This window comes from Cornus florida, unplaced genomic scaffold (genome assembly GCF_030987335.1).
Source record: "Cornus florida cultivar Cherokee Brave unplaced genomic scaffold, ASM3098733v1 CherokeeBrave_3.0.0_Hap2_Chr10, whole genome shotgun sequence".
Classification (NCBI taxonomy): Eukaryota; Viridiplantae; Streptophyta; class Magnoliopsida; order Cornales; family Cornaceae; genus Cornus; species Cornus florida.
This window is the reverse complement of record NW_026775580.1, coordinates 97315903-97330028: the sequence shown is the minus strand read 5'-3', so window position 1 is coordinate 97330028 and position 14126 is coordinate 97315903. Positions and strand designations below refer to the sequence as shown.

Genomic DNA, 14126 nt, shown 5'->3' with positions numbered 1-14126 from the left:
TCTTATGTTTCTTCAACATTTAAAAATTTGGATAGCAAGAAAATAAAAAATTTGAGAAAAAGTTACTTTCCATAACCATTCGTTCTCCCATAAAATTTTGCTTTCTTGATAAAATTAAATTACGTAAACTTACAATTATGCCCTTTTTATCTTTCTAAATAAAGTGAGTTTACTCTTCAAAATTAATTATTTAAATTCTTAAATTACTTTTATTCCTTGAAAAGAGCGAAAAATGGTTATTAGGTAATTTTTATTTAGATTTTTTTGCTCTCTTATAGTAAAAATACAGACAATTTAGGTAAAACATAATATTTTCTTTTTAACTGTCATGGATCAAAGTACGAAATGGTATTTTCCACAAATTTTTTGAAAATTGTTCCTGTTAATTATATGCCTGATAAAAAAAATTAATTGTCTTTCATTCATTTCAATTTCAACATCCTCATTTCAATCAAGGTTGTTAAAATCGAGATTCTTCGCAGAATTGTTTTGGGCTCCGTAGAATCGGAATCGAAAAATTGGATAGTAAATAGTAAGATTTTATCAAATTGTAAAAAAATAATTGAAACTAACTTCTTAAATAATAAAATGTGAAAAATATAATAAAAATAAATCCAAAACACACAATATTACATATCCATGAGTTCACAAATTTCAAATCCTAACAATATTCCAAAGTCCGAATATATATAAAAGAAAATGTACTTCAAAATAACATGAGTTCACAAATCCCAAATCCTAATTCATCCATCCCCAAAAAACTAAAATTACATATCAAAAGGAATTTTTTTTTTAACTCTATGCAGTCCCCCCGGGGCATTTTTTCCTGAAAAGTAAATAAATAAAAAGACCTTTTTGTCCACCAATCCAATTGTTACGGTATATGTGACCTTATTAGTCACAAGTATGAAATTAATTAAGAGTTAGCACAACAAAATTAATGAACCACATATTAACTCAATGTCATTATACTATCAATTTAGACTACAAAATTATACCTTGGCTGGCATATCCGGCAAGTCTTCTAAGCTTCTAAATTATTTAATTTTTAATATATATGATAAGCCTTCATTTTTTTTTTTAAAAAAATTAGTCAAATGAAAATATTGATCATGAAACCAAAATTTGCCTAAACCTGTTAGCCATAAGTATGCATCCTTGAGATATAATTGATCATTTTAATTTTTTTATAATTAAACACAAAATATATTATGGAACATCGACCTGCATGATAATATGCATATATATATATATATATATTTCTTTTTCTGCCACTAATGAAAAATAATTGATATTGATGTGACTTAATCCCAACATGTTAGCCACGAGTATGCATCCTTGGGATATAATTGATCATTTTTACTTATAAAAAAAAAAAAAAAAAGATATAATTGATCATTTTAATTTTTTATAATTAAAATATTATGGAGCATCGGCCTGCATGGTCAAAATAATTGATATATATACATATATATATTTCTTTTTCTGCCACTAATAAAAATTAATTTATATTTTATAAAATAAATATTTAACTTTGTATACTATACTTAGGCTAGGCCTCTTTTATTTTGTAGCCGGGAAGAAATCAACCCAAAAATAAAGGAACCAGCCCAAAAATAAAGGCCAAAACAACCAATTTTGTAGAATTGTGTAGAATTGTACGATTTTACTCCCAATTCTACCAATTTTACCTCCGATTCTACCAAATGAACGATTTTACTAAGATTTAGATCGATTTTAGATTTTGACAAATTTCAAAATGAACATTAAATGACAATAATATCCCTTCTTATTGAATTACATTTAATATACTTTTCTTATTTAAATAAATTATATAAAAAAAAATTCATACTAATTTGATGATATATTCTCCATCAACTTTGCATAAATTTACCTTTAATTTTTTTAATTAATTGTTTACATAAAAATCTTTAGTATAATTTTTTTTTTAAATTAATTAATTTTTAAAATTTTAATGAATATATAACATGAAAAAGAAGGTATTTTTTATTTAAGAAATTTATTAATTTTTCATCAATATATTATATGAAAAAGAAGATATTTTTCTATGGTAACAAAAGTTTAAACATATTATAATAACTTTTATTATAAATAATAAAATTTTAGTAATAAGTTCATCATTTTAGAAAATAATAGTTACAAATCTATTTATCTTTTTATTTTATGATAAATTGATACTAATAATAAAATTAAGATAAATAAAATAATTAATATTTAAATAAGGGAAAACATAATAAAAATAATTCAACAAATTAATAATAATTATTTGCAAAACACAATAGTTCACAGGAGAATGTCTCTCTCTCTCTCTCTCTCTGTAGTTGGAAAAATTCAAAACTGAAAAACTAACCATATGAACCATTAACGGACAGTTGCTATATACTCCAATAAAAGTAATCCCATTATAACCGCAAATCAAGGTGGCCGTTGGTAGCGCAAAGATTGGTCCATCCCTAGACTATATCCTCTATCCCTCCTACAAGTCAGTACAATCTTCCACCTGGACCACCCCATCGCGGCTGTTGTTACTCTCTCTCTCTCTCTCTCTCTGGCCACCTGAACCACCCTCTCTCTCTCTCTCTATATATTTATATATATATATATATACACACACTTAATCATCCCCAAACTTTCACTCTCTGTTTGACAATTCTTTTAATTCGATCTCTCTTTATATTTTCACGAGTATGGCTTTGAGAGCAACGGTGAGCACTTCCATTCATTTCCCAGAATCTCATTTCAGTTTTTAACTAAAATTCTCTCCAATGCACTTGTAATCTGTGACTGTTACTGTTACGTTAATGTACTGGATTGATCCAGTGCATTACGAAATACAAATCACGGAAACATTCTCTGAATTTCATTATTATTAATTAATACACATTGGTTCATGTAGAGGTGTTGGAGATCAATGGTCAATGGACTGAGAGGTAACCGGTCATATGCAACCGCTGCCGAAACTTTTCACGCTAATGACAAGCCAAGGTTAGTAATCTTGATTATGACTTGTATAATATAAATAAATATATACTAGTAAAATGCGAGAGCTGGCTGTTTTCGATTTTGAACCCTAGCTTGACATCCAGAACCTGCATATATAAATATATGAATCATATATATGAAAGTGAAGTTGTTATCCGGTAATTAGGAGCTCTTTGAGGGGTGAGTTCGCACCAATCTACATGATGTTCGGGATGATAATGGTGGCCTTGACGATTGGTGCGCACACGGCCAAGCAACAACTGGTTCACTCCCCAGCGGTTAAAGTGAACAAGAAGAGGAGGGAATCGATGCAGGAGGTGGACAATCCGGACGCTGTGGTGGGTTCTGCAGACAAGTTTGTGAACAAGTCTTTCTTGAGGAAAGTGGCTCGCATCCAGGACCACCAGGTCCTCCGTGATTCTATGCGCCCCGACCCTTTCACTCGGTACGTACATAATTAGGTGTAACGCGCTCATAAATCATACATATTTATTACGAGAACATAACACCCATACAACATATCGCATCAAGACCTAATACACAAACATTTTTCTACAAATTGATGCAGCTCTCGAGATGTTGAGACATTGAAATCAGCTGGAGTCCGTACAAGCAGAAACTGAGCCAGGCTAGGGTTTTCATTTCAATGCTGCCTTCCATTGAAAGTTGATGATATGAGTTTGTTTGTTTTTCTGATGTGTGTTGAGGAAGAGGGGGGGTGTCTCATTGTAAATAGCATTTCATATTCTACTACTACTACTGCCTTTCAGCATTTGTTATCTTTATTCCTTGCGTTGCAGACTTCTTGTAGAACCCATCAGTTCAACAGCTTTGAATGCTGTAATGTCATTGTACATATTGCTTGTTATTTCTAACTCTAAACAGGGTAATGTGATTTCAATCCCTTGTATTTACTTGATTTCTTAAATAAAAGGAGACACCCACCATTTTTAAATTATTATTATTATTATTATTATTTTCCCTTATTTTTCTTAACTAGAGTGTATAAAATTTATGGAAATTTCAACCTTATTCTTAGGCCATACCAGAGTTGGATTGAACCAAAAAAGGTATTGAACCAATAACAGTGTACAACTAGTGTGCATTGAACAAAAGCAACCACACCACTAAGAAGTATTATAGTGACATCTGAGACCTCTGGCTCTTTAAACCAATCATAGTCACAAATAGAACTGAATTATAAGCAAACAAAACAAAACAAAACAATTGTTAATTGAATTATCTCTATTGTACAAATGAAACATCACACACATCTAGGAATATGTAATGCCCCGATACAGGAATTGGAATTGTCAACTGAAGTCTCTAGCATCACAACTTATTGGTTAGACTGGTGTCTGAACTGAGGAGCATCAATGATCCGTGAGGAGGAAGGAATGCCATAGTTGGACTGAGACACAACTAGTGCATACGTAGTAAACACACACACACAAAAGGGTCTGAACATGACATGCAAATTCATTTGAGTGCAATTACGGAGTAAAGACTCACATGACCCGCATATTCAGCAATCAGTACTCTCCCCCCACCTATAAACTGAAATAAGAGCAATTCTTGTGTCCTACCAACCAATATAAAGCCACCCATCAACTTCAAAGCAAGTCTCAGTCACTTAAATAAGATATCACCAATAAACATGGAGTGGAACATCTACTGAATTTACTTTTAAATTGAAACCCTTGACATCTTCAAAAATCAAAAGTGCATTGGATGCCAAAACCAAGTTTGGTAAGGGTAAAATACGCATAACAAATTAAGAAAGAGAGTACTTATCAAAAAAAAAAAAACCCACCTTTGGAAAGGGAGCTTAGAATAACCCCCAAAAGGGTCAAAACTATAATTAAAAGAATATACATGGCTAAAGAATGAAAGAGGATTAAGCTAATCTTATTGAAATGAACTTCTGTTAAAACAAATAGTTTTCATTGCAAGGAGTAAAAGACAATGATATACAGGCCTTGTCTGCTTGTTTCTCACTAATTTCACCAAACGAGGTGCATTTTAGAATTAAGGTATCAAATTCCAACCAGAGGCTTAAAATACATTAATGAATTTGATCATGAATGTTTGGTTAAATTCATAGATTTGCCATTAAAATTTCTATTTTAAGTTTATGTATGACTAGGAATGAAATTTATTAATGTACTGAAGCTGAAGAAAAAATAATGATATAATCAATAATATGGATTCAACAACGTAACATAAACCAATTTAAAAGGCAACAAGACGATGCCAACAACTTCAATGCCCATCCAGTTCTCCGTTACATGAAAAGCAAGCAGAAGCAACAAAGCACATACTACACAGCACTATGGCAATATATCAATACATGGATCAGATTAAAACTAATAAATAAAAATACATGCAAGTTTAAAAATAATCAACAATCAGTGATGAAGTGAGCTTAAGAAGTAGAACTAAATGCAAGATGAACAGAGGAGAAGAAATTAGAGAGAGAAAAAGAGTGAGAAACCGAGGAACAACTCAATGAAGAAGATAGTGTAGAGCTGGAAAGATCTACGTACAACAAGGATGAAAGTGAGAGAACAAACCTCCTGGAGGAGAGAGAAAAATAGCAAAGTAGTTCTTCTCGCCGCTGGAGGAGCTTGCGGTAGATGTAGGAGGAGATCGCGACAGATGGTGGAAGAGATTGGCTTTGAGTAAGAAACGATTTTGATCTAGGGCGCAAAGCTGAGGCGAACTGAACTGGTTTGTCATTTGGCATAAAAAAGTCGCTACAATGATTTTATCTCCGCTAGTGTCATTTTGCTCCAGCATCCCGCTACAGTATTTCCCTAACATAAATGGTTTAAACATCCTTTTGGTGTTTGCAAAATCATGCCTGGAGCTACTTTAAGAGTGTTAGAACTATTTATAAACAACACAAATATTATCAAACATGTTTTTTTCCTCAAATCTGTTTAACTAAAAATTAAACATCAAACATAAATGGTTACCAAACGAGGCCTAAACTATATTATTCTGATTTTGTTTGCTAATCCGGACCAGTGGCCTACAACTAGATGTGAGTGCTCCACCCCTACTGTTATTTTTTTAAGGCAGAGTAGTACTGATCGATCATCTATAAGTAATGCAGTGCCTCCTCGTCTAAGTTCTGCAGTCACTTTGTTAGGGACTGTTACTATACTACTTTGCGTGCATTCACTTTACACCCAAGCAATGTCTAGCTCATGGTTTGCTTGCTGTGGCCAAGTCCTCTCAGCAGGTTTAGCCTATCTACCATGTCTGATTTACTTCTAATCAGCACAGGTTGCTGCAACTGCAACTGCAACTGCACCTGACTGCATGTTTCTAATTTCTAATGTCCCCGAAGGATCTTGACAACATTGCTACATCATTCCACAAGTATCTCAATGGCTTCAACATTCGCTATCTGCATGACTACTCCCCTGCACCTATTGCAGAAGCCTCTGTTTGATCAGAATGTCTGTTTTCTGCTTTGTTCGGTAGGAAGGAAGGAAGTGGGGTGGAAGGAAAATAGTAAGGAAGGAACAAACTTCCCTGTTCGGTAGAGATGATATAAAGAAAGCAAGGATAATATGATGGATGCGTCATCCTTCCTCCACAAATTTTCATCCGTCCAAATATGGGCGGAAGAGAGGAGAGAATACAATTGAGCCTATTATAGAAGTTTTAAATTCCTATATCATCCTTCAAAATATTTAACAAATCCCACAAATAAAGTAAATGATGGGTTTAATGGTAGAAACAACTTAAAAATCTCTCTTTCCTTCTATCCTACTGATCAAAGTAAATTGTCATTTTCTTCTCTTTTCTTTTATCCAACCTAACAAAAAGAGGAAAGACCATAATCTCTTCTCTAGGGATGGCTCATTCATCCCTTCTTCTATCACTTCCATCCAATTTTCTTCCTTCCTACCGAAAGAAGCATTCAGCTACAGCATGCCTCTTTATACCCATGACACATCAAAGGTAACGTTGTGAAAGCCTAACACCTAACACATGCAGCAACAGAAAAACCATTTGCTATATCTATTTTTACAGCATTAGTTACTTGCAGCACTATTACCTCAAATGATATGACCCTACCATCCATATGATACAAATATGAAATAACTGTTAAGGGTCCTGTGGCCTAACCATCTACCTCCCAAAGTGAAAGGTGAGCTTTAGAGTCCCCAAAGAGACAAAATGGGTGTGTGAGTAGGGTGTGTGTGTGTTGCTTGCCAATAAAAAATAATAATAAAATAACTGTTACATCAAACTCCTCCCTCCTTCCATATGATAAGTTGAGGGTTCAAGTCCTGTTGGGACAAAGGCGTGTGTTTGATTTACAAAAACAGAAGTTCAATCTAGGAATTTATGTCAACTACAGCCTGTGGTATTAACGGCAATGCCTAAAGTAATCCCTAAGTTGGGTATGCAAAATACTGCTCATCAATTTAGAGCATGTAAGATGAGTACATCCCCCTGGCATCAAAGTAAAAATTCTACCCATTGATATCAAATTGGAGTGAGCTATTCCCAAACATCAAATTACAAATTCACCACCTCCATGTTCAGGGGAGGTACATTAAAGAGTTAATATCATCAGCAAGACAAATGGGATCTCCCACACAAGATTCCTGAAAACTTTAAGCAAAAATTGTACAATCAAGGGTTGCTCATATACAATTTATGAGGTCAAAAAGGTCAAAAGACACTGATAAATCTTTTTTTTTTTTTTTTGATAAGTAAAAAGGCACTGATAAATCTTATTAAACTCCCAACAACCAGATTTTCTGGCACTAGTTCCTCACGTTTGATACTTGGAGCAACCTGCTTAAGAAATTATCGCCCGATCTCTCTTTAAGATTATACATCCTCCAAGGTCCAATAAGATTACCAGAAAGCTTACTGAAGTAAGCCGTATCATACAGAAGTGATACTGCTTTCATTGTTAATGACAGAATGAATCATCTTTATGCCATCAACACCATAAGGATGACTGATTAAGAACTTGTGAAGGAATGCGGGAAGTTAATGTTAGTAGACAATTTCCAGGAATATAATAGCTAAGCATGAAGGTAAACAAACACATTCAATATCTGCAGACATCTCGTAAGAGGCATAAAGCAACATCGGTATTATGTACTGTAGTATGTAATTCCATTTGACTGGTGCTGTTGCATCTGTGAGAGATTTTTTTTTTTTTTTTTTGATAAGTTCATCCGTTAGAGAGATTTTCCAACATCAGATTGTTTTTCCACCGTCGCTGACCAAATTCAGAATCTTATGTTAAGCCGTGCAAATATTTAAATATGCCAGTCAAAGAGAGAGAAAACCTTGCAAAGTTTCTTTCCAGAATCCAGGTGCAAAATACGGTATAAGGAAGCCTTACAAGTACACCATCAGGTACTGATAAGGAGAAATGGCGACATGGGATTTAGTGTGACATGGGATTTAGTGTGACAATCAAGATGAAAAATGAAGTGCCGTGGAAATGCAGTGTGCTAAATGTTCCCATCCAAGTTAAGATGCTAAAATCCTTAACAACTACACCTGGTCACACAATCATGGCCATATTTCATCTCTAGGTCTTTTCTTAAGTTGCAAAAGTAGATTAGATGTTATAGATACAAAGTGAAATAGTTTAAGTTAACTTTGTGTCCTTTCAATACTGAAAAAGATTAAAAGAAAACATACAAGCAGAAATAACCACAATACAAGCTTACCTGTTTCGGGCATCATTCTCCATACCAGCCGAGGCGAGTCCAAATCCAAGACTCACTGATATATCGGTGGATATCGCCACATCTAATGATCTGAAAGGTCAAGAAATTTCTATGATGGCGATAATCAAAGCGACAAGTCCATTACAAAGCGTTGGCGTTAGCATCTGCATTGGCGGCCGCGTCCGTGTCCTCGAACCATGGGACTTTCAGGTGCTCTAATGATAAATCATACAAAAAATGGCTTTAGCACAAAGTTGCATTCTCAGATTTTTTATTTTTTTCTTATATTTTTATAAGAGTATTAAAAAGCATTCAAAAGGGGGAACCCATCCCTCATAAGCCACACAAGGCCAAATAGGGCTCTACACTCTCAGAGTTCTAAATATTGACAATCTCTCCATGGATTTACAAATTCTCCCTAGAAACCAACAAGAAAGAGTGCTAATAATTGAGAACTTCAGCTCCCTAATAAAAGTGCCCTTTCCTTATAAGGATCTCCGGTTTCTTTCGAGCTATAGACACCACCAGACACACACAGGCGCTACCCTCCAAAAATCATGGACTTGGGCCACCACTCTCTCTTAGATTTGAACTCACGGCCTTGCACTTGCCAGCTAGAGCCTTGATCATTGACCAAGCAATGAACATTAATATTCTTCGAGCAGAAAGAAAATTAAGTCTTAGTTTCAAAAAAGAGCCTATAACTTTATGTAGGTGACACTTTCCCTCCCCTTCATTCGCTGATTTTATGTCTTTTTCTTCAAAAACTTCAGGTCTATCTTAAAGGCATGAATACAACATCTATCGGTAACATACTTATAAAACACGATTACCAAAGCCATGGAAGTTTTTCTCGTCGCACGGCCTCCACATGTACCCATACACATGTCTAATCCCAAAATCCAGTTATTCAGCTTTTAATTATTTTTGATGCATTTCACTGAATTTTAAGTTGTTACCAAAAAAAGCTTAAACACGTTTACCTTTTACTTTAATTAATGACCACAAAATGCACTTAAACAACAATTACTTAAAAAGTTGCTAAATTAATTTAAAACAACATTCCAGCCTCAATCATACAAACATACATAATCCTCTAGTGACCGCTCCGAATTGGCTGATAGGGAAAATATAAGAAGCAAAGGAGAAGAGAAGGAGGAAGAAGAAGAAAATAAAAGCAGCAAAGGAAAGAAGAAGAAGAAGATTGTGAGGAAATGTTTCTTCATAGCTTTCAGGTGGTCAATAGTAATACTGGGGAGACCCCGAGTATTCAGAGGGTATTACAGAATTCGACAAGGGAAACCATATGCTTTACATGCATAATCATTACCCTATGACGGTCGATATGGTGGTTGTGCACTTGGCAGCATTGACTATCACTAGTATAGGATGAATCACAAAGTCAAAAGACCTCCAAACCGAAGTACCGAACAACAATAACTGAATCGTCAAATGATTACGTTAATGTCGTCTTCTTTTTTTCTCTTTTCTCTGTAACCTGTCCACTTTTACCAAGAAATGACCCCTTCTAATAGACACATATAAGAACGAATCCAAAAGTTGAAAGGACTATGCTCTTAGAAAAATCAAATTCCACTCTTAACATGATAGTATAATTCAACAGACCTCTCATGCCTTGGTTAATCCAAGTAATAAGCAAACTAAAAAAACCATTAGTTTCCATAAAGTACCATAGAGTGAAAATAATGCTACCATTCTGATCTTTTATAAATTATTCAAACTGGCTTGAACTGCTGAAAAAGCAAACACCAAAATTGGATTTTCAACTAGTTCTTTAAGGAATGAATGCGATAATGAAAATCGAGATGCAACATGAAATAAAAAGATCTAGGAGGAATGAATGTGAGAATGAAAATCAAGATGCAACACAACACAAAAATAAATCACTCTACAACCAGCAGACCAAAATACAATAGTGATGCAATAATAAATTTTGTCCATGATAGCCGCTGTGGTATCAAAGACATCTTATATATACCTCCATTTTCTTTTTGTAATGGAAAGACATCATGACAAAATTAAAATCTATAATAATCTATGCTGGAAGCCACAAAACCCGGGAAAAAGCAAAAGAACGAAATATGAAATATAACTATGGGCACCCAAATAGTGTAAATTGGGTCACAATGAGAAGAATGATCCATATCACAGCCTTACATGATAAGCACATGAGAGCAGAGCGGCATATACTTGAAGCACACAAAGCCAAACATAGCTTTCTGAAAGCAACTGTGAACTATGTTAACTCTGGCCTCTGGCTAATGATTCAGAAGTCCAAACAGCAAAATGGAAACAATAGACAAACAATTTTAACTTTACATTCAACAACAGATTAGACACACACTTTTACTACCATAGCAGTTAGAAAGGTTAATTTGTATCCAACATACGATGCAAGATGGTAATAAATTTCAGATATATAAGAATGAATAAAAGTTAAATAAAGATAAATTATCCACTTAAATCAGCAAATACAAACTATCTACCAGGAAGGAGAAAAAAAAGAAAAAAAAAAAGAAAGAAGATTAGAAATTGACAGAGAGAAATCCTTGACAAATATATGAATGAAAGTCCACCAAATTGAGAATTAGTGATAGCATGGCAGCAATAGCACAAAGAAGAAAGAAAGAAAGGGAACAATGTCATGGCTTACCACTTTTAGACCTTTGGTATTCTCATTATAACAATCTAGGTGCTGATATTCCTATCAACCTAACTATGTTCCTAGTATTGCATAGATGTTGGACCATCTTCAATGAGCAAAAACCGTGTCATTGCGCCTAGGTGGTCTGTCAGGAATTGATCCCGGTTTGAATTTTGAAGCCTCGTGTCTGGCCAGTTCAGGAGGCACAGGACTGTTACTCTGAACAAGCATCTGCTTTAGATCATAGAAGACCTCAGTGTCATGCAAAGTCAAGAATGTTGTGGCAACACCCGTCTTCCCTGCACGTCCAGTTCGTCCAATACGATGCGTGTACGTTTCAATATTTCCAGGCATATCATAATTTATGACTTGGGCCACATCAGGAATATCAATACCACGCCCTGCTACATCCGTTGCAACCAATACATTGTATCTTTTGGTCCTGAAGCCTTCAAGACTAATCTCTCTCTGCTCCTGTGACTTCCCACCATGCAAAGTTGTCACCCGATAGCCAGCCTTATCCAAATTCTTGGAAAGATTATCAGCAGACTTCTTAGTGTTGATAAACACAATTGCCGTCTTATCCCCAAGTTCATCCAACAATTTCTGCAACTTATACATTTTCTCTGATTCCTTCATCATGACGACATGCTGGGTGATCAAATCAGTTGTCTTTCCTGCCGTGCCAATGGTGACAACCACGGGATTCCTTAAATACTTTCTAGCAAGCCGCTCCACAGCGGGTGGCATCGTAGCACTGAACATATAAGTTGTCCTGTAAATCTTTCTCTCATCAAGCTCCTCATCTTCATTCTCTGGTTTCAAATTGCTAGAAGGCATTGCATCCAGGACACCCATAACCTGTGGCTCGAAACCCATATCAATCATGCGATCAGCTTCATCAAGAACAACATAGTTGCATTGATTCAGAACAGCATAACGCCTCTCCAAGCAATCAATAAGTCGACCAGGCGTCGCAATCACGACCTCACACCCTTGCCTAATCTTGAAACCCTGTTCCTCAATTGACTGCCCACCAACAATTGACACCACTTTGATACCCAAATAATGTGCAAACTTCACTGTTTCATCCTCAATCTGCTGTGCAAGTTCGCGAGTAGGTGCCATCACAACAGCATAAGGCCCCTCCGCCTCATTCTCTTCACTCATAGGAGGAAGCCTAGTAATGTATGTCAACATGGGAAGAACAAAAGCAGCAGTCTTACCCGAACCAGTCTCGGCTACGCCAATGACATCACGCTGCTGCAGTCCAAGAGGAATGGCTGCCATTTGTATCGGAGATGGCTTCTGGTAGCCTGCCCTTTCCACAGCCTTCAACAGCTCAGCACCCAACTTACTCTCTGCCCAACTCCTCATAGGCCGAGGAATCTTGGAACCCTTGTAGGATATATTGAAATCTTCCCTGAAAATTCTCCAGTCTCTCTCTGTCATTTCTTCCAGCTTCTTGTCTGACCAATGTCTATCGACCCTCATGTCGAAAGTATCATAGAGATCAGCAGCCTCTTCCATGAGTCTCTGGGCAGCAGCCTCTTCCGGCTTCTCCTCAACCCCATCCTTCTTCCGAATCTCCTCCCTGAGCTCCTTCTCATTCTTGGCAGCGAGTTTCTTCTGTTCTCGCCGATCCATGCCGGCACGAAACCCCCGGCCAAACAAGAGACGAGCCTCGTGAGGGTTCTGGTAGAGGGCATTCATGTCCCGAGACGTGTCCTCGGTGTTCTCCCAATCGAAAGAGAATCGGAACTTCTCGCTAGGCTTAATTACCCGTTTCTTAGGTTTCTTGGACCCTAGGTACTGTTCCTTGATGGAATCAAGCTCCTTCTCTCGCTCCCTCTCCGCTAGCTTCTCCAACCGGGCTCGCTCCCTAGCCTTTTGATCTTCCTCGCGCTCACGCTCGCGGTTCCGCCGCTCCGAATCGCGGTCTCGGTCTCTCTCACGGTCGCGCTCACGGTCGCGCTCTCGGTCTCGGTCGCGGTCGTAATCGCGGGAGGAGCGGTGGTGGTTGTTGTGGTGGTGGTGGCGGGTGGTGGTGGGGTCATGATCGGAGGGTTTGGCGGTGGGGGAGTCAGAGGAGGAGGAGGGGCGGAGGAGTTCAGTACGGCGCTTCTGTTGGGCGATGTCGTCCTGACGGCGTTGAAGGGCCAACTGCTCTCTCTGAGCCTTGGTAAGAAACACTGGCTTGTTGTTGGAGTCTACTGCTTTCGATCCCATCTCATGCACAGTAGGCTTTGTGAGAGATGCAGATTTTTGATTTGAAGTTGAACCCAAACCCTAACCCTAGGGGAGTGAGAGTCGCTTGGATGATTGCAGGAGGGGAAGAGAGAACTCAACGCCAAGGATTGTTTCCTATAGGTTGTAGAAATTATTTGAGGATTTCTTTTCTTTCCTTAACTTATATATTGAATATATAAGTTTCTTGGGCCCCAAGTAGGCATTGTGGAATCGTGTGGGCCGGATCGGATCAGTCCAAGACGGTTTGGGATTTGGATATGAAAAAGGAATTGAAATGGAATTCTAACTGTATGTTTGGAACAAATTGGATTGGAAAGAAAAAGATTTCCTTAGTAACAAATCTATTAATCATAAACATTTACATAATGTTATATTTATACATAATAAATATTGGTTTATACAAAGTAGAGATAATACTGTATTTGTATAGTTCTATAAATTTTTACTTTATAAATTTAAATTTATAAAATACATAATTTTCGTTTTGTGAT

At 36.4% G+C, this 14126-nt stretch overlaps 2 protein-coding genes across 2 annotated transcripts; one reads left to right on the top strand and one right to left on the bottom strand.

The window, feature by feature from the left end:
• The first annotated feature begins 2663 nt into the window (after window positions 1-2663).
• On the top strand, window positions 2664-3924 carry LOC132279652 (uncharacterized). Its single transcript, XM_059781678.1, has 4 exons — window positions 2664-2726; window positions 2918-3006; window positions 3170-3448; window positions 3572-3924. The coding sequence occupies exons 1-4, from the start codon at window positions 2709-2711 to the stop codon at window positions 3624-3626; spliced, it is 441 nt and encodes a 146-aa protein (XP_059637661.1). The 5' UTR covers window positions 2664-2708; the 3' UTR covers window positions 3627-3924.
• Window positions 3925-4181: 257 nt separating this feature from the next.
• On the bottom strand, window positions 4182-13768 carry LOC132276137 (DEAD-box ATP-dependent RNA helicase 21-like). Its single transcript, XM_059777417.1, has 2 exons — window positions 11395-13768; window positions 4182-8935 (listed from the first exon to the last, which is right to left on the bottom strand). Exon 1 carries the CDS (start codon window positions 13612-13614, stop codon window positions 11494-11496), a length of 2121 nt encoding a protein of 706 aa, XP_059633400.1. The 5' UTR covers window positions 13615-13768; the 3' UTR covers window positions 4182-8935; window positions 11395-11493.
• Between the last annotated feature and the right edge of the window lie 358 nt (window positions 13769-14126).